This window comes from Pinus tabuliformis, chromosome J (genome assembly GCF_031772625.1).
Source record: "Pinus tabuliformis cultivar Carrire ecotype Pingquan chromosome J, CPIR1, whole genome shotgun sequence".
Lineage (NCBI taxonomy): Eukaryota > Viridiplantae > Streptophyta > Pinopsida > Pinales > Pinaceae > Pinus > Pinus tabuliformis.
The window spans coordinates 558,519,461-558,540,064 of NC_142295.1; the positions used below are offsets into that span (position 1 = coordinate 558,519,461).

A 20,604-nucleotide genomic window follows, 5' to 3' on the forward strand; every position below is an offset into this window, starting at 1 on the left:
GCTTCCAAGCTCATCCATGCAGGTGGTGAGCTTGTTCAGGAACGTCGAGATTGTGTCACCCTTTTCACAATTGATCTTTCGAATCTTTTCTTTCAGCGCCAGCTTCCTCTGATCACTGTTATTCTGATAAAGATCTTTCAATGTTTTTCAATGTATATAACACCTTCCCATGGAGGATCGAAACAATGTGATCTCGAACTCCCTCCATGAGGATTCTCCTTGCTCTATCCACACACTTTTTTCCATTCCGCCAATTGAGTAGCATCAGTCGGCTTTTGGACTTCTTGATCAATGAAGTCCTTTATACCATTATCTTCTAAAACTGCGTCCATGCGATCCTTCCAGGCTATATAATTGAATTGCCACTAAGGGCATATTCGAGTCTTAAACCATTAAACGTCATCGGTGAAATAGATGTGATAAGAACTCAATTCAATATTCAAAAACCAAACTTCGAACTTCTCCTGCTTGTACACTATTCTTCCTTGATCCTCTTTGCTCTGATACCATGTAGAAATTTCCCATTGTAGATCACCTGGTAATGCAATATACTAAAGTAAAACACTTGATCTACTTCTGCAAACAATTTAGCGAAAGCTTAATCGAACATAAGCAACATCAACCAAGAATATATATAACTGAGAATGGGAAGTAATCAACCATAACACAAAAGATATAACACTGGGTAAAGCACCAGCCTGAAACCCCAACTCTATGTTATCATACAAGTGGAAATCTTGTTCAAGTTACAAAAAGAATAAACTCTCAAGCTATCTTGTTCTCTTTGTAATCAAACAATACAGCTCACAGACTGAATAGACATAGAATATATCTTCTTCAAGCCCTCCAAGCATCCTATTTCCTTGCGCAATTTTGATTGGGGTCCAATGATGTCACATGTGTGAATTGGCCTCATCACACTCACTGTAACCTCTGATCTAACTCTGCAATCCTTAAGGAATAATATTCCTTCTGCATGCAAGGAATATTCACAATGGAATATTCTTGTAACTGATAGTACATTGTCCCTCCATCTGATCTCAAATGGGTCTCTGACTGAACTAACATGCATGAGTTATCGATGAGTGAATACTCAGTTATCTGAAATACAGTAGTTACATGCATGCAAGCATTAACTAACTAAACTCTCATTAATTTAACAAACTATTAAATTAATCTAATTGTATTTGACTTAGTTAACTGAGCCAACTAATTACAACTCATCCTTATCTCTTTAATTGATGGATAAATCCCTCAATCAAAGGAGAAACTATTGCATGTCCTCACATAGACTTCATGTTCATAATTCCTTAACTAATTAACGCAAGATGAATTAATTAATCAATTTACAAACAACTGTTAACATCAAATTCAAATTTTACTTCCTATGTTTAGTCAAGGGACTGACTAAAATAAGAAGTGATCCCGAAATGCTCTTTTTAGAAAATCTATTTTTAGCTCTTTCACTTTTCACCCATTGTTGCTAAGATCCATAATCGTTGAACTGCTATTTATAGCCGGACTATTTATAGCAGTGTTATTTTTAGCATTTCTTGTTGCACATTTCAACACTAGACTTTGGATTATTATGTTATGGATCTAGGCTTTTAATTGTTACAATACCATGGGCCAATACCATGGCTTATCAATACCACATGCCCAAAAACAATAACTTATTTCAAATTAATTTTTTTTCCAAATATTTAATTTTATAACATTTTTTAATTAAATCTAGGAGCAAAAAGGTTAATTACTTTTGAGGTAACTTTTCAGTGTAGAGACTATTAGTAACTTGAGGTATATCTAAACCCTCCATCCTCTCGGTGCTTGATAGGTCCGGTGTTAAGATGGATCTAGTATTGTATTTTAGGTAAATTTTTAGTGTAAATGGGCTAGCCTAGATCCATCTTAACACTGGATCTATCCAGCGCCGAGAGGGATCAAATCTCTCGAGGTGCAAACATGTTTCTTGAGTGCAAAACTTGAGGAAAGGTTTGCAACTCGAGAGATTTGATCCTTCTCGACTCTGGATAGATCCCGTGTTAAGATGGATCTAGGCTGGTTTCAGTCATGTGCGCTCATAAAAAATTTGTTGGACATATGATTATTTTGATCATTTAAAATATGCTAAATACGTCTAAGATTAATTTGATCAATTGAATTTAAAATTTGGTTAGTTACCTCAGTTTGTGATATGAGAGAGACTATTAGTAACTTAATGATGAAAAATGATGAAATACAAATTTTGAGTGCAAAGTGTCAATGTAACAATTTTGATAGATAGAAAATGTGAATACTAAGAATATAGTCAATTACAAACAATCTTCATTGTAATCAATCTGAAACTATTTTCTTCTACTGTTTCTATTATCACACCTATTAGTTTTTCCATTTTCTCATATCGGTCATATGAAAAGAGTAGTTGGAGGCATAGACCATTCAAATATTTAACTCGAGGTATTGTAGTAAACAACATACCTTGTCTCTGTTGCTCTCCAATATTAATAGTAGTTTTCTCGAAATTCAATCATTGTGACTTATGGAGTGTTAAACCCCAAATAATTTTCAATGGTAGTTATTTTCTATTACCATGTTTGAATGCAAAGTAATTAACAATGTTGAATGATAGAAAATGGGAATAACAAGAATGTACCCAATTATAAGTAGTTTATAGTTTCAAGAAGCAAACATTTGGGGTAAGCAAACATTTTATTTAGGATGAAAATTCAAGTATTGTATTTATGGTTGAATAATTTTTATGTGCTTACACTGAGAGAGAGTGTGTATATTTTGGGGGTGAGAAGGAAAGACAAAGGGAGATAGAGATATAGATTTTGGTGGGGGGGGGGGGGGGTGGGCCAGGGGCAAGAGGGAAGAAGAGAGAGGCAAAGACATGGAGGGAGGAAGAGATATAGATATGGAGAGAGAAATGTTAGAGAGAGAGAGAAGGGGAAGAGAGAGAGGGGGAAGGGAAAGGGAGGGAGGGAGAGAGACGGGGAGGGGAAGGGAGGGAGGGAGAGAGACGGGGAGGGGAAAGGGAGGAAGGGAGAGAGAGATAGATAGATATGGAGAGAGAGTGTGTATGTTTAGGGGTTGAGATAGAGAGATAAATAAGGAGAGACAATGGGAGATAGAGATATAGATGGAGGAGGTAGAGATGTGCTTACACTGAAATCATTGCACAAGATTAATCTCATTACTTTGAAATTAATGTACATCATACATCTTGTTGCATCAAATAAAAAATCAACATCTACACTAAAATCAATGCATCTATTGCAAACAATCAAATAGGATTAGAAATCAACATCTATACTGAAATCAATGCATCTAGTGCAAGAAGTCAAATAGGATTAGAAATCAATATCTACACTGAAACCAATGCATATAATGCAAGCAATCAAATATGAGTAGAAATCAACATATACACTGAAATCAATGCATCTAGTGTAAGTTATTAAATATGATTAGAAATCGACATCTAAACTGAAATCAATGCATCTGGTGCAAGAAATCAAATAGGATTAGAAATCGATATCTACACTAAAACCAATGCATCATGTCAAAGCAATCAAATAGGAGTAAAAATCAACATCGACACTAAAATCAATGCAACTAGTGTAAGGTATTAAATATAATTATAAATCGACATTACACTGAAATCAATGCATATAGGGCATGTGATCAAATAGGATTAGAAATCAACAACCACATTGAAAATCTAAAATATTCATGACTTTCAAAATCTAACTTCTATGTCTTTATTTGTCTCTGTGAGACTCTTTCTTCTTCCCTCTCTCTCCACCTTCCATTCTATGTCTATCTCCCTCCCCCTCTCCTTCTCTCTCTTCCCCTCCCTCTTTCCCCCATCTCACTCTATCTACCTCTCTCTAACTTTCTCTATTTTTCTCTTCTTTCCTCTCTCCCCCTGCTATCTATATTTATACCTCCCTCCATCTCTCCTTATTTGTCTCTCTATCTCAACCCCCTAAACATATGTCACACACTCTCTCTCTCCCCCCAATATCTATCTATCTATATATCTATCTCTCCCTCTTCATTTCCCTCTCTATCTCTTCCCCTTCTCTCTCTCTCTCTACCCCCTCCATCTATATCACTATCTCCCATCTATCCCTCTTCCCTCCTCCCTCTCTTTGCCTCTCTCTTCTACCCCCTCCCTCGCCCCATCTATATTTCTATCTCCCCTTGTCCCTCCTTCTCACCCCCAAAATATACACAATCTCTCTCCATATCTATCTATCTCTCTCTCCCTCCTTCCTCTCTCTCTCTCTCTCCACCTTCTCTCTCTCTCTCTCTCCCCCTCACTGACTCTCCATCTCTCCCTTGTCACTCCCTCTACACCTTTCTCTATCTATGACTTTCTTCCCCTTCCAACTCCATCTCTCTCTCCCACTCCCTCTCTCCTCTCTCTCAAGTCCTCTCTATTTTTCCTTCCTCTCTCTCCCCTTCTCTCCCACCTCCCTTCGTCTCTCCCCCCATCATACACACACTCTCTCTCCACCCTCCGAATTTGTCACTATCCCTCCCTCTCTCCTTCTCTCTCTCCTCCTCTCTCTCCCCATATCTATGTTTCCCTATCTCTCTCTTCCCCTTCTTTCCCTATCTTTATCCTCTCCTTTTATCTCTCTTCCCTTGTCTCCTCTCTCCCTCATTCCATCTTCATCTCTCCCTTGTCACTCCCTCTCTTTCCCCCTCCAAATCCGTCTCTTTCCCTCCCTCTCTCCCCCTCCTCCCTCTCTTCCTTTCTCTCTCTCACTGTGTCTCTCACCTCTATGTCTCTCTCCCACAATCTATTCCCTCTTCCATCTCACTCTTGTTCTTAAATATGATCCTTGGTTAAGATGCATCTATCCTAGTTCTTTATAATATTATTTATATTATATAAATTTCAAATATGTATATATAAAATTATTTTCTTTATTTTTTTAATTTATTAAAACCTCCATTTAATCTCTATGAAAATATTGTGAGTAGTCGTGATGATGGAGGGTTTAGATATACCTCAAAAGTAATTATGACCTTTTGCTCTTAGATTTAATTAAAAAATGTTATAAAATTAAATTAAAATTAAATATTTGGAAAAAAAAAAAAAAAAAATTGAAATAAGTTATTGTTTTTAGGCATGTGGTATTGATAAGCCATGGTATTGGCCCATGGTATTATAATTTTCTTCCCTCCTCTCCCTCTCTATCTTTGTCTTGTGATGCAACTTCAGTGATCTATGTGGCTATTATGCTTGATTGATGTGGTGCATATAAACTTCACTTGATCTCTGTGAAGGCAACGAAAACCTGAAGGCAACAAAATATAAATTTACCTGATTATTATTATTACAGAAAAGCCACCAAATTTACCTGGTGGTGAATCCTCTGATTCCTTTACCTATTTTTTTTGTTATTCAATGGATAAGTTGATCGATCTCTTTTTAAATTGTATATATATGGTTTTCAAAATTGAGTTTGTTAATATTAGCCAACACATTTTTTATTTTAATTATTATTTTTTTAATTAATTTTTTTTATTTTAAAGTAACGTTACACATATCTTCAGCGTATATAGTATATATTAGCTTACAAATTAATATTTTTTAATGTAGTGTTACCTTACGTGACAACATCTCCCTCATATTTTTATTTTAATATTTTTTTTTTAATGTAACGTTACGTTCGTGACAACATCTCCCTCATTTTTTTTTTATATTTTTTAATGTAACGTTACGTTACGTGACAACATCTCCCTCATATTTTTTTAATATTTTTTAATGTAACGTTACCTTATGTGACAACATCTCCTGCGTATTTTTTAAATATTTTTTAATGTAACATAACTTAACGTGATAACATCTCACTCATATTTTTTTAATATTTTTTATTGTAACGTTATGTTATGTGACAACATTTCCCTCATAAACTGGGTTGTAGAGTGCCTCTCGGCGCAATTATCACCCTCATATACTGGGCTGTAGAGTGCCTCTCGACGCAATTATCAGTAATTATTAAATGGATGGTAGAGATTCAAGTATCATAGAATATTCTCGAATATTCTTGATAGTACTTACAAATCAAAAGTTGAGATTTATCTCAAAAGTAGTTATGCCCTTTCTATTTTTTCTTAATTTTCACTTCATTGTTATCTCTTAGATAAACCTTACAAATTTAGTTATAAAATCTAACAAAATTTGAAACTCATGAATTTAATTCAACAAAATCATTGATACTAAACTATCTATTTTTCAAGCCTCTTTAAATTTAAAAATAAAATATAACCCTATTTGTTATTGGATAGAATTCCACTTCCAATAAAAAGGATATACCATCGATTGAAAAGTTCTTGTATATATTAAAAGTTTTTCAATTACTTAAATTATACTTATTTAAGAAGTAAACATCTTTAAAATATTTGTAAGAAAATTATAACTCATCAAACTCATTTTTTAGTTTCTTTTGGGGCCTTTGCTAGCTATCAACTCCTCTTCTATAATGATTCCATTCATTTAGTTTCTTTTGGGGCCTTTGCTAGCTATCAACTCCTCTTCTATAATGATTCCATTCATTTATTGTTGTCCCATCTTAAAAAACATTCTTTAGACCCTGATGAGAGGAACTCTACCTTGTGGCACTTCTAAGTAAGTATCCATGGCTTGCCCTAATGAGTAGTTTCATTGTCTTAATGAATTCATCACCATCTTCTCTATTATATAAGAGATCTAGGTTCAACATGAAAATCCACTACTAGTGATATCTTTGTTACACTAAGTGATGTTTTAATACCAATATTGTATGTCTTTCCTCCTCTCCTTGTTTTTCTTACAACAACCCTTTGTCATCAAGGAATTTCACACAACAATATAACCATGAAGAAATTAACAAACTAATAAACCACTCACACAAATAAACACACAATAATATCAAACCAGCAACACACAAAAGACAAATTGGCGGAAAAGGCAGAGAACCATCATATGATCTCTCATGCTCATGTAATTATCTCTCTCTTATTAAAATAATTTAATAATACATTTAAATACATGAGCAAGTGGTCTTAAGATAGTGCGTCTATCTTAGACTCACTTGGTTGAGACAATTTCTCAACTACACACTAACTTAGGATAACTAGTTGGAGAGAATCTCTCCTCCTAACTAAACTCCCTAGTTTGAGGAACTAACTCTCATGATTAATTTAATTAATTATTTTATTTGGATTTATAATTGTTTTTAAGAGAGTGAGGCTAACATTCCCCCCCAATGATAAATCCAAAAAGAACAAGGAACCATCTGCCAAGTTCTCAAGTTGCTCCTCAAAAATCATTTCCTGAAAAAACGGCCAAATTTGGATGCTGAAAAAAACTCAAATCTGAAGAGAACATGAATCAACTATATGTTTGATTTATCTCTAAATGTTGCTTGACAACTCCATCATGTGCCAAGTTGCAAAAGGATCTAATAGTCCTTTACTTGAAAACAGTGTCCGGTGTCCATTGACACAATTTGATGAATGCCCACTCGCTGAAGATGTCGAAAAAAAACTCAATGTTGCTTTTGCTACGATGAAAGCTGCTCATTGTTGCTTTGTTGTTGGTCACCCACTTGCGAATATGTTGATGCTCACTGCTGAAAAAATGCCCACTGGCTGCTTCGCTGATGTTGTCGATACTTTCAGTCTAACAACCACTTGTCAATTTCATTAACATTTTCCCCCCTTTTTCAGCTGAAAGGAGAGACAATCATCTGCTTTTGATATCTGAACTCCCCCACTTCAGGTGTAGGAGAGTTTCACTAGTGTACTCCCCCGTTCAATTGCACGAGAGTACCATCTTCATTTGATTGTTGGCTGCAATATGTGTGAGTGAATTCGATTGTAAAACTTGTACAATCTTCTGGCTGTGATTGACCATTCCCAGGGATCAATCCATGAATAATTTATCTTCAATCTGGCTAATGGTTATTGTTTGCTGCATTTCTCTGCTGAATGATTTGACTTTCCACAATGGTGAGAAGGATGAAGATCAAAACACTGATCTTCCAAATGACCGGTTCTTTGACAATGAGAACATTTCGGTTTGTTTGCAACTAGAGTTTGCATGTATTTCTATTTGTCTGCACTTTTAGTTTGTGTGCATTGATGTTTGTTTGCAACTTGTGGAGAACTTGCTGAGGTGATATGTTCAAGTAATCTGGCACTGACGAACTGAATGGGTTGTGAATAATTAGGGATATGTAATTTGTTGTCATCTTCGACATATCCTAAGCTGCATTGATTTCAATTACTTTGAATTTCTTCCCATGGCTTGATGATGGGTTTGGAATAAATTTGAATTTGATCATGAACAACTTCAACACTTGAAGTTGTTTGGATGGGTGACTTGGAATCAACATCTTTATCTTCATTTGGATGGTTGAATGACTTGGAAGAAGAACTCTTCTGCTACAACTCATCTCTTTGTAGTTGCGACTCTAGTTGAAGGAACTCAATTGTTTCATGTGCATGTTGAATATGCACTTGAATGTTAGCAAGAGTGGTTTTGCTGGTCTGCACCATGTCGCCGGCTGATGATAACATTAAATTGTGAAGAATTTGGGAGAGCTGAATGTGTGTCACCATGTTGCCTTGCTTACTTTGAAGTCAAGCTCGCTTGGTGTAGAAGTCGGGCTGAAAAATTGCGCTCTTGAGTTGATCACTGAAATGACGGGCTCGCTTGTATTGTTTGCTGATTGTTGATGCTTTAAACACATGCTTGAATTGTTGACTTGATGCTCGCTTGATGATGATTGTTGTACTTTCTTTAAACACCTGTTGTCTTGAACTTTTGGTTGATTACTGCACTTAGTGATGCACTGAATGTGTTGAAAAATGATGGGTGTCGAACACTGTCGAAAATGCACCCAAATGATAAATTCAATGTTCAAGTAACAACTTACTTGACTTAATGATGCACTTTAACAAATCACATGAGGGTGTTGGTTACAACCGAAAATGCACCCTTACAATTCAAAGTAATTTGACTTTGATTACAATCCAACTTACAAATTATGACTTGTAAGTTACAATTTTGTATTAAGCTTATGAAAAAATGGTGCAAGTGCAATTGCCAAAAAAATTGTTGTTGAATTACTCCAATTGTTGTTGATGTAGATTACAAATTCATTAACTTGATTGGATGTTGATGTAGAATCGTCTTTGACAACTTGATTATGTAGCGTCCTTAACTTGATTTGTTTGATTACATAATGTGAAATGTGCTTGCTTGGAAGATCATCTTATCAAGTTGATGATGTGACGCTTTGTGCTTGTGTACTTTAAGCTTGATTACAAGAGCTTGAATGGAATAGATTATGTGCATGCAATGCGCTAATTTGTTGTGTGTACATGAAGGTTAGAGTCAAAACTAGACACAAAACAAACACAATATCAAGAATCATGCGACATCACAAACATACACATGGTGTACCTAAGATCCCCTTATTCAATTTTGGGCGGATCTAGGACACATCAACACTGCAAAAAAATATGTCTTTATTAAGTATTGAAGTACATCAATCTTCACCTTCACAACATCATGAATGAGATTTCTCAAACAATGAGAATGCCAAGCTTACAAATTCTTGAAGCAACTTGTCTTCAAATTTAAATGGAAGTTTTCAAACCGCAAGTTACAACCTTATCGCTCCAAAGATTGATACATCTTTTCTGTCCATTAAAAATTTTAATGCACCTTTATCGCATCCAAAAATTCTATGATCACTTATATCTCCAAAAAAAACCATTTACAGACTTCTTAACTCCTTATCACTCCAATATTAAGAAATTTACAAATAGAACCTCCTTATTACTCCGAAAACTACAAATAACCTTACCATTCCTATCACAGTTCTTTCAAAACAAAATATGACTAGAGCATCACTGAAAGTAGCATAGATTCCAGATCTGAATAAGAGTAAATTTTAGTGTGAAAAGAAGCTGATCTTGACAGTCTTGCAAAGTCGTGTTTCTAGAAACTCAATCACAGAAGGAGATGCTTTAGATTTTACCTCAATGCGCAGCTGCTACGACTACCCAAAGTGGCATAATGCTTATGAGTGCCATGCTCTACGTTGCTACTACACTTGCCCATGCTACAAGCGCTCTTCCACCCACTACAACAAAACCAGCGATTTGCTCCAGATTTAGCGCCAGATTTTAGTGCATTTTTTTTGTAATTGTGATGAGCAACTTGGCACTAAATCTGGCTCTATTGCACAATTTTTAAAGCGTCCTTTTTTGCACCTGATTTTGCATCCTTTTTCACGCTAGATTTTGCATCATTTTTTACACCAAACTATGCATCATTTTTTGCGTCAAATTTTGAACCAAGATTTGCATCTGATTTTATGACAGGTTTTGCTTCTAGTTTTGTGTCATTTTTTGCATCTATTTTTCATTCTCTTTTGCTTCCTATTTTGTGTCATTCTTTGCTTCCATTTTTGCACCATCATTTGCATCAAGTTTACACTGTATTTTGAATCCAATTTAACGTCTTTTTATGCATCCATTTTGTGTCAGTTTTTGCATCTAGTCTTACGCCAGGTTTTGTATCTAGTCTTACACTAGTTTTTGCTTTTATTTTTGCACCAGCTTTGGTGCCTATCTTTGCACCATGTGTTGAATTTGATTTAGCACCAAATTTTGCATCCATTTTTGTGCCCATTTTTGCATCTTTTTTTGGACCATTTTTTACATCCACATTTACGTTTGATTTGTCTCCATTTTTCCCATCTCATTTTGCACCATATTTTGCGTCATTTGTTTCATCCAATTTTGCATCATTTTTAACACCATCTCTTGCATCTAATGTTACATCATTTTGAGCATCCAAATTTGCATTTATATTTGCATCTTATGTTGAGTCATGTGTTGTGTCCACCTTTGCATCTTATTTTGTGTCTAATGGTACATTCAATTTAGAGCCATTTTTTACGTCTACTTTTGTATTTGTTTTTGCACCAAGTTTTGCATCCAATTTTAAGCTATTTTATGCCCCTTTTTGCACCATTTTTTTGTGTCTACTTGTGTCCAATGTTGCACCATTGTTTACACTGACTTTTTCATCCAATTTTGCATTTTTTTGGTGTCTAGTTTTAATCGTTTTCACCATCCAAATTTGCATCTTTTTTTGCCTCATTTTGTGTCCACATTTGCATATAATTTTGTGTCTAAGTTCGAGCCTAAATTTGCATGTGATTAGGAATCATTTTTTACATCCAATATGGCATCCTTGGTTTCACCTTTTTTCAGCCCCATTTTGCATCTTGTTTTATGTCTTTTCTTACATCTTTTTTTTTCCTTTTTTGCACCCAAGTTTGCATCCCAAATTTACACCATTATTTGCATCATCATTTGGCATATTAATTTGTAACGTTTTTTGCTTCTTTTTAACGCTCAACTTTGCATCTTATTTTACATCTAGTTGTTGTCTTTTTTGCATCTAATTTGGTGCCCATTTATGTGTCCTTGTTTTTGCCCAATTTGATATCCTTTTGTATGCCATGTTTTGTTCCCTTCTTTGTGTCAACTATTGCACAATTTTTCACTTCTAATTTAAAACACTTTGTATGTCAATTGTTTGCATTTTGTATTAATTCCTAGTTTAACATCCAATTTTACTTTCAATTTTGCATCCATGGTTACATCCGCATTTGACTTCTTATATAGAGTATATTTTTCTTTACATATATGACCCCCTTTATAGATTCATAGTGAAATATATGATAGTTTCTAAATATCATTAAAGCAGATATCACAATTCAAAATCATTTGTAAAGAAATTTAAGAGAAATTGACAACATCCATCCAAAAAAATAACAATGTGTCATTAACAATTTTCAAAACATGTATAAAATAGCAACATAATACTAATTGATCGTTTTCACTCTATTTTTGAGCACTCTCAGATCCGATCCATCATTCCGTCACCTATAAACAGTGGGCAGCTCCATAACATTTCCTCTGTCAGCGATCGATCTTCTACAGCAAGTTCCTGGTGCACTTGGGTAGCACACTTCTCCTCAAGGATAAAAGAAACTTTCAGTTATATGTGAATTCGTTTTTTTCTAACAGTAAGCAGAGATTGCCAAAGACCGAAAGGCCCCTTCGCCTCCTCTCAAATTCGCAAAGGCGGACTCTGAAAAAGCACGCTCAGGTTAAATGGCGGGTCAGCAAGGCCAGACCTTGAGGAACATCTTCAATAACAAAGAATGTAATATGTGTAAGGCACATACTGCGATGATTAACAACCTTATAGCTCAGGTTAAAGAACTAACAGAAGACTATCATGCTGATAGAAACTCCAAACTTAAAGACCGCTGCATCCACATGGAGGCGGTTATTGATCATCTGCGCACTCTCACTGAGAGCCAACATGCAGAAAACTCGACTAGAGCCAGCGTTCGAAACTCGGTCATGCTCATTATCCTTGATCTTATGCATTACAAAAATGTAAGGCAGTATTGCCGTTTGTCTACCGTTTTGTGTTCAATCAAAAGAAACTTTGAGGACTATGGGTCTGCGTACCCGGTTTTGTACCTCAGTTCTTACTCTTTTCCTTGCCATGTACTAGATCTTACTTCAGAAAGTTTTTCTAATATATGAGTAGCCGACATTGTAAAAAAAAAAAAAAAAAAAAAAAATACTAATAAAATCAGTATTATTTTTAATCAAAACAAGTAAAATTCAAATATGATTAACAAATCAAAATATTTCATGAATATCGTTATTCTACGATAAATTAACAACATACTAAATCAAACTCATCGTATGATTACAAAATCAAAATGTATCATTGATATAGGGTAAATTCACAACACCCATCTAAACATAACAATGTCATTCTACACAATAATTTCTTCATTAAAAACAATGCATGTGCATGCCTAGCTACCAAGATCATCCTCATGATCATCTTGACCATCCTCATTACTCTGATCCACATCATCACCAACACCGCAACTATCATCATCATCTCCTCCTTCACCACCATCATCCTCATCCTCATCCTCATCATCTCCTGATATATGTTGAACATAATTTGGATCATCGTCTTGGCAATCATTACCTATAGCATTCTGACAAAAAAAATCAATATTACATGTTAGTATTAATTACATAACACAACGCATGTTTTTGTTATACAATGTTAACCATAAAATGAGGTAAGATATAATATCTAATAGTACTAAAAAATAAAATGAAAATATGGTTTAAAAGTATATTGGAAATCCAACTAAGATTACATACCATAGAGTCCATCCAAACAACAAATTCAACCCATCTCTTTTGCTGCAGCACCTCCTTTTCCAAATGATTTGGAGGTCTTCCATATTTTAGTTCCTATCAATCAGTAAATAGGGAGAAATTAGATAACAATGACTTTCTTCTAGTACAAAATTTATTAAAAAAATATCACATGTTTAATATACTTACAAAGGTTGTTATCAGTGCTTTTAAACCTTTTTGGCCACTACGATGAGTGACTTTTGTCTTGGTTAACCTCGCCTTGGATGCCTTGTCCTTAAACATAAACCAATTCAATTTATTTTCACACAAATACATGTCTAAGATACTTATAAGTATTAATACATTCTAAATAATGTTTAATGAAAAATTCAATACCTGAATGCTCTCATTGCCGGATTTTCTTTGTGCATCCAACTTCTCATATGATTTTACAAGTTCTTTCCATACTTTAAAAGGTATGTCAATAGGTCTTTGTTTCAGTCTTTGATCTTGAGGCATTTTTTTAATTTTTCTTGTTTGGTTAAAAATTTTGGTTAAAAAAAACCGAACAAGTAATTCACATCAATGGCATGGGGACTCTATGGATATGTGTAAAAAAATGGCTATAAAGAAAACATCCAAAAAACATATGAGCTCTCCCTTTGATGGTCACTTGGGGCATATGGCTGGAAAGGAACAACTCCATTTTCGAAAATCAAGGACAATCCTTTCTCAAAGTCCTTCCTAATATTTGCTCCAAATGTCTTAAAATGAAAAACAAAATTCAAACGCCATCCTTAAACATCTCCCTTAAATATAACGTTGGACCATATATTCTTCACTTTTATTGTTATCGGCTCTGGAATGATTTTTCTAGTTGCAATTATATAATGAAATATGTGTGCACTAATGAAAAAACATTGAGTTTCATTTTTCATAATCACAAACAATGAAAAAAGAATCACACGTAACTAGCATCATTTTGGAAATTTTATATTTATTAAAAATCTTTAACATGTTTTCCTCCCATATCTCATAAAAAGGTGTGAATTTTTTTATATACTCTCCAATAAGCCTAAGGATCACATACCTTTTAAAACTTTGCATTACCATTATATGTTTCTCCTTGAAGATATATAATATGTTTCTTCTTTAACATATATATTATGTTTCGCATTTCTTAATATTTGACAAAATACTAAAGTTGAAAAGAATATAAAATCTCACTTTTTAGAATATTTTATGATATAAGAGATTGATTTAAGTGATGTTTTGGGTTAGGAGAGGTTAGCTTTATATAATAAAAGAATATTAACAATTTTAAAGTCTAAATTTTGACAATTCAACATAATTTGGCTTTACATAACAATAAAAAAGAAATTAAGAATTTTTATTTCATATATCTTATTTATAACATTTTAATGGTTTATTCATATAGTAATAAAAAGTTCATATTTATAGGCAATTTAAAAATGATAATTTTAAGAGTGTTTACATCTAAAAAGTGTGGGAATAGTTTGAGATATGGTAGCACACAGTGTCCCATCATTGTGAGTTTTTAATACCATGAAAATGATCATTTAAGAGTGTTTACGGCAAGGGAATAGCTTGAGATATGATAGAACACATTATCCCATCATCGAGTTTTTAATACCATGATTGTTCATCCTGTTTATATCTATTACTTGTTCATATGAGTTTTTAATCCTGTTTATATCTATTACTTGTTCAAGAGGAACACTATCAAAGCATGGATGTCCCTAGGAGGTTGCATGTTATGCATAATAGGAGCTGAAGCTATGTTTGCTGATTTGGGTCACTTCTCAGTAAGATCCATCCAGATAGCCTTCACATGTGTAGTATTCCCATGCCTACTATTGGCTTACATGGATCAAGTTGCATATCTTATGAAGCATCCCTCTGTGGTGGAGAACGTATTCTCTGCTTCAATTCCAGATGGTTTTATCTGGCCAGTCTTCGTGATAGCTGGTGTTGTTGCCATGATTGCAAGCCAGGCAATGATCTCAGCAACAATTTCATCTATTAAAATGTCCATGGCCCTAGGATGCTTTCCCAGATTGAAAATAATTCACACATCCCGACGGTTCATGGGTCAGATCTACATTCTTGTCATCAACTGGGTTCTAATGATAATGTGTGTCTTGGTATGTGATTGTTTTAAGAGCACGGTTGAGATATCAAATGCATATGGCATTGCAAAGGTAGAGATGATTATGGTGACTACAAGCCTAGTGACTCTTGTCATGGTTCTTATATGGGCAAAAAATATATTCCTTGCGATTGGATTTCCTGTTCTATTTGGATCAACTGAGCTAATTTATTTTTCTGCAGTTTTGATGAAAGTGGGGGAAAATGGTTGGATAAATGGTTTTTGCCACCTGCTTCCTTCTTGTGATGTACATTTGGAACTATTGAAGTGTTCTGAATTATCAGGAGTTGTATATCTTGTTGGTCACAGAGATGTCAAGGCTAGAAAGGATTCATGGTTTCCTAAGAAACTGGTTATAATCTACTTCTATGCTTTCATGAGGGCAAACTGCAGGGCAGGCCCTGCAAGCCTCAATGTACCTCACACCAATCTCTTGCAAGTTAGCATGACATATACTGTCTAACTTGAAGGTTTCCATGAATCAAACATGCTGAATGTTTTTCAAGGACCAAGTCACAACATCAATATGGTGATGGATAACAAAGATTTCCTTGAAGGTGGAAGAGATGAAGTGAATTTTAATGTGAAGTTAATAATCATAAGTTTTGTTGTCGACCAAGATCTTCATTACTTAGTCCTTGATTTTGTTTGATAGAGAATAATAGCCATTCCTACGATTAATCACTGATATTTATGAACAAAGACACCATTCTTTTTTCAATGAAGATGATAGGTGGTATTTTATATGCATGGTTAAGCCTAAGATAAGCCATGTTTTCTACATAAGAAAGTTATATTAAGTTATATCCATGAAAATGAAAGGAAGATGACATTGCATGTTTCCTCGTATAGCTAACCATCGCTCAATAACATTGGATGCTTCTCCACCTCATTCATTACATCATTGCTTAAGAACCTTGGATGCTTCTCCATTTTTTTTGACATCATGTATTGATTATGTTGTTGTTGGAGGTTTTACACTAAGTTTTTCAACATCGAGCTTACTAGGGCTTGCACCACCGGGGTTATTAGTAAGAATCTCATGAGGTTTGCATAGCCATGATTATTAGAATCAAAATAGTAGGATTTGCACTAAAAAACAGTTCATAGAGCTTTCCTGCTGGGGAGAAAATCACAAGTTCAACTTCTGCAGTGCAGAGCACCGAGAGCTCGTAAGCTTTCTTCAGCAATCCACCTACGTTTGGAAAATGTAGCCTGCCTGCTAGCGATGTTCTCAATCCTCTTCCTCTGCATCTTTCCCCTCACTATTCTTGTATGTCCTCTTTCGTTTTTCCCTCCAAACAAACCCTCTCAAATTGAGAAAGCAGAACAACTCACTCGATGAGAATCCGAATCCAATTATCGCTTCTAACAATAACCCAATACGATACCAGAAGTGATTACACAAAACCTCATTGACTCTTCATTTGTTTGGAAAAGAGCCAAGCATATACTTCTGACGAGGGTTTCCGTCTCAAGTCTGGCTCGCAGGACGTCGCTTAGTCAATTGCGAGAAAAGTTTTCCACCTGCCTGTCACATACGGTTTGTCACACTATATATTAAAATCAGGGACAATCCTTTCTCGGAGTGGACAATCCATTTGAATGCATTGATCAATGCTTTGTGCAACGCTGGTAGAGTGGACCATGCAAGGAACTATCTAATGGAGATGAAAAAATTTAAATCCTGATATAGTTTGCTATAGGACATTCATTGGAGGCCTATGCAAGTTGGGTATGGTGGATGAGGCAGTGAATCAACTGGCGATAATGATTAGAAAGGGTCTCTCACCCACATATGCTCTGTACTATTCACTCATCAAAGCTTGCTGCAAATCAAAGAAAGTTCAAGCCGCTGCCCAGATACTGAACAAAATGCTTAGGGAACGTGTTGTTCCAAGTCATGCAAGTTTTATCTATGGCATGCATCATCTTGGGAAGGTAGGAAAAAAAATTGAGGCATAAAAAGTTCTTGAAGAAGTGATAGATTGTAAATCCTCTGTACATGTTAAAGTATACACAGAAGTAATGTCTGCTCTATTTCAGACCAGTGAAGTGGAAAAATCATTACAATTAGAAGGCAAAATAATTAGAAGAGGTTGTGAAACTAACTTTTTGACTCTGTAAAACAGTGTTTCTCTAAGGGAAAAATTGATGAGGTATCCAAGATTTTAGAAGGCATAAACCAAAGATATTCGGTACAAGGTATTACATTATGAAAAAATTGAAATGGTCAGATTTATTGTTTTTCCAAGGAGGCCACTCTTGCTTGAAGGAATGGAGAGGGATCTGCTCGTAAGAAAGTACTGAACCAAGACCATTGTCAAAAAATGTTGAACCAAGAGTATTGTTAAAAAGCAATGTTGCTTAGTTGCATGAAAATTTAATTGTCCAAAATTTAATTTTGGACTCTTTGCTGGCAAAATTTCATATAAAGGTATGCCCTTTTGCCTTATAACATGATGATTTTAATGAAAATGGAGGAAGGGAATCAACTTCAGAGAATCAAATGAAGTTAAAAAATATTAGATTATCAATTATAATCCATAGGAAGGGAGGAAAATAAAGGGTATGGTTGTGCTTAGCCTAAAACGTTTGCCTCTCATTTGAGAACTTTTCAAAAACTCAACTTTATTTCTGAATCTATAAACACAACTCTAAGTTTACATCTCAATTTACAGGTAAAGATTCGGTTTAAAGCAAATCTAAAAATAAGAATAAGCAAATCCAGAACTAAGAATTTGAAGCATTATTATTGTGGCAGAGCAAGGCAACTAAAATTTGAGTGTGTGGGAACAAAGTGGGATCTAGAACATGGAAAACTCACCAAAAAAAATAGCAAATATTGTGGAAAGCGGAAAAGAGGAAAAAGAGCATCATTCCTTTGTTAATTCTCATACAGAATACAAATTAGATGCATGGTGTGAAGGAAAATGAAATTTACAGGTTTGTGGTTGAAATTTATTGGTGTATCTATACGTGTGGCCCCAAATCATTTGTAGGTATCATACCTGTAATTATGGGTAAGGCCATATTTAATTTGATTTATTTGAAACTAGGTTTGTGGTTAATTCCAACCTAGGAAAACTTGATATATTGGTTCAATAACCTTCTTGTGCTGTATGCCCTCATTGTGTAGGCTCAATAACCCTCTTGCTGTGTGTGCCTTTGTTATGTGGGCCAATAACCCCTCTTGAGAGGATGCCTCATTCGAGTTCAACACAGTGAACATAATTGCTTGTGAGGGAGAAGAAAGGATTGAGAGGTATGAAGTTACAGGAAAATGGAGAGCTAGAGTGACTATGGCAGGATTTAGTGTATATCATCTCAGTGCTAATGTTAAGGACACGGTTAAATCTTTGCTCTGTTAATCATATTGCAATAGCTATAAGACTAAGGAAGAAGGAGGAGCTATGTATTTACTATTTTGGATGGTTGGACAAAATTCTCATTGCAACATCTGCTTGGCATTGAGAGGCAACGACTATAAGAATGTTCTTGTACAAGAATTTGTTATAATTTATCAATACCATTGTTGAAACTGCATGTGACTTTCATGTGTGTCAGGGAAGAGTTTAGAAACCTGACACAATAGCTTATTATAGGGGTAAAAGATGAAACTAATTGAAGGAAACAATGGTTTTTACCTGTCTTGTTCAACCAGGGATAAGATAGTTATTCGTTTGTATTTTGATTCCTTATCCAGGTAGACAGGAAAATGCTAAGGCTTGCTAAAATCAATGATATGCCTGCCTACACAGTGGGTAATTGGATAGAGATAGTTACTATTTAACTTTCAGGAACTTATACTTCACTAGCTAAAAAGTTTTGGATTTTTTTTTCTTATGACCTTGAGTACAGAGTCTCATAATCAACTAGAAGAAAAATCAAGTCTATCTTTCAATTGCTTGAACCAGGACTATATCACGGATATTGCAGCAATAAAAGAAATAATTCCAGTCTATAGAAAGGTAGCATAGTAATAACATACTTGAGTTTTCGGGGTGCTTCAAACAATCTCGTCCTAAAGATAGGATTCTAGGTTGTTTGCAGATTTTAATTGGTGAGGTTGGCTCTAATTTTGGAAGTTTGTTGGCTCTGTTGTAGGTATCATTTTGCCCCAAATCTTCGCCAAGCCTTTTTCATGGACTCACTAAAGGACTCTCATTTTCTGCATCCTTCATATGAGTAAACCTTCGACCCAGCACTGGTTTTCAATACAAACTTTCAAAGAGAGAAACTGGCAGTTTGGAGCAGGTTACAAGACCTCCTTCTATAATGAACAGAGATGACCCCAGAATGTGGCAAAAGTTCTCCCCTTCAGCCGGTGCTAAAGAAAACAAAGAGCTTCTCTCTGAAATCTCTAATGGCGTTCTTGGATGGCCTAATCTGACCAAAACTACAAAAGTGTACCATGAGTTTTCCTCTACGTTGTTATATTGTGAAGGATAGTGTTTCCCTCAATTACTAACCGTTCCAATAGCCCCTGCTTCCTGATCCATTAGTTTTGACTTCTCCAGAAACTAAAGAGCATTAACGATTCTATTCCATTACACAAAGATGAGCTGGAAGGGAAAACCCTTCGGAGCACAGTATTTCATGTTGAGGTATCAAATTCTTGGTTCCATGGAAATAGAAACCGCATGAAGATATCTACGAACCACTTGAACATCAAAAATGTTCAGTCTCAAAACTCTGAAGTAAATTTGTAAAGAATGTAGCATTAGCTTTCTTGGCTTAGTGAAATCCCTAATTTTCTATCCTATTTGCCTGTCTTAAAAATCTCACGAAAACCTGTAAAGATTGTGCCATTGTGTACGCTTAGCCTCTAAAAGCCCTAGCTTTCTATCTTCTTCTGTGTAATTTGAATAGAACACCATCAAATACCAGAATTATCGATTCCCATTCTCCAAAACTTTTAAATGTGCGGAACTGAGACAAAAATCATTCAATCAAACCACTCGAAATGCATCTGAATGCTGATCCATTAACTTAAAGAACTTCTTCCCAAAATCTGCCATTTTTTAAACAAAATTTTGAGCACAACCTTGTCTAGTCCATTTATAGAGAGCGTTAGTTTATGAAATCTTGCCTGTAAGCCAAAATAGAGTCAAAATTTTCCATTGAAAGCTCAGAATAACTGAACCAGAAATAACCCTTGTGAA

General features: G+C 35.0%; 1 protein-coding gene across 1 annotated transcript; it reads right to left on the reverse strand.

The window, feature by feature from the left end:
- Nucleotides 1-12,926: 12,926 nt before the first annotated feature.
- Nucleotides 12,927-14,054, reverse strand: LOC149228231 (uncharacterized). Its single transcript, XM_089380713.1, has 3 exons — nucleotides 13,477-14,054; nucleotides 13,291-13,383; nucleotides 12,927-13,118 (listed from the first exon to the last, which is right to left on the reverse strand). The coding sequence occupies exons 1-3, from the start codon at nucleotides 13,603-13,605 to the stop codon at nucleotides 12,927-12,929; spliced, it is 414 nt and encodes a 137-aa protein (XP_089236839.1). The 5' UTR covers nucleotides 13,606-14,054.
- Between the last annotated feature and the right edge of the window lie 6,550 nt (nucleotides 14,055-20,604).

Coding starts and splice junctions, on each gene's coding strand:
- LOC149228231 (XM_089380713.1), bottom strand. CDS start 13,605: ATGTATTTGTGTGAAAATAAATTGAATTGGTTTATGTTTAAGGACAAG. Junction 13,384..13,476: donor AAGCACTGATAACAACCTTT/GTAAGTATATTA, acceptor ACTGATTGATAG/GAACTAAAATATGGAAGACC. Junction 13,119..13,290: donor TTGTTTGGATGGACTCTATG/GTATGTAATCTT, acceptor TTTTTTTGTCAG/AATGCTATAGGTAATGATTG.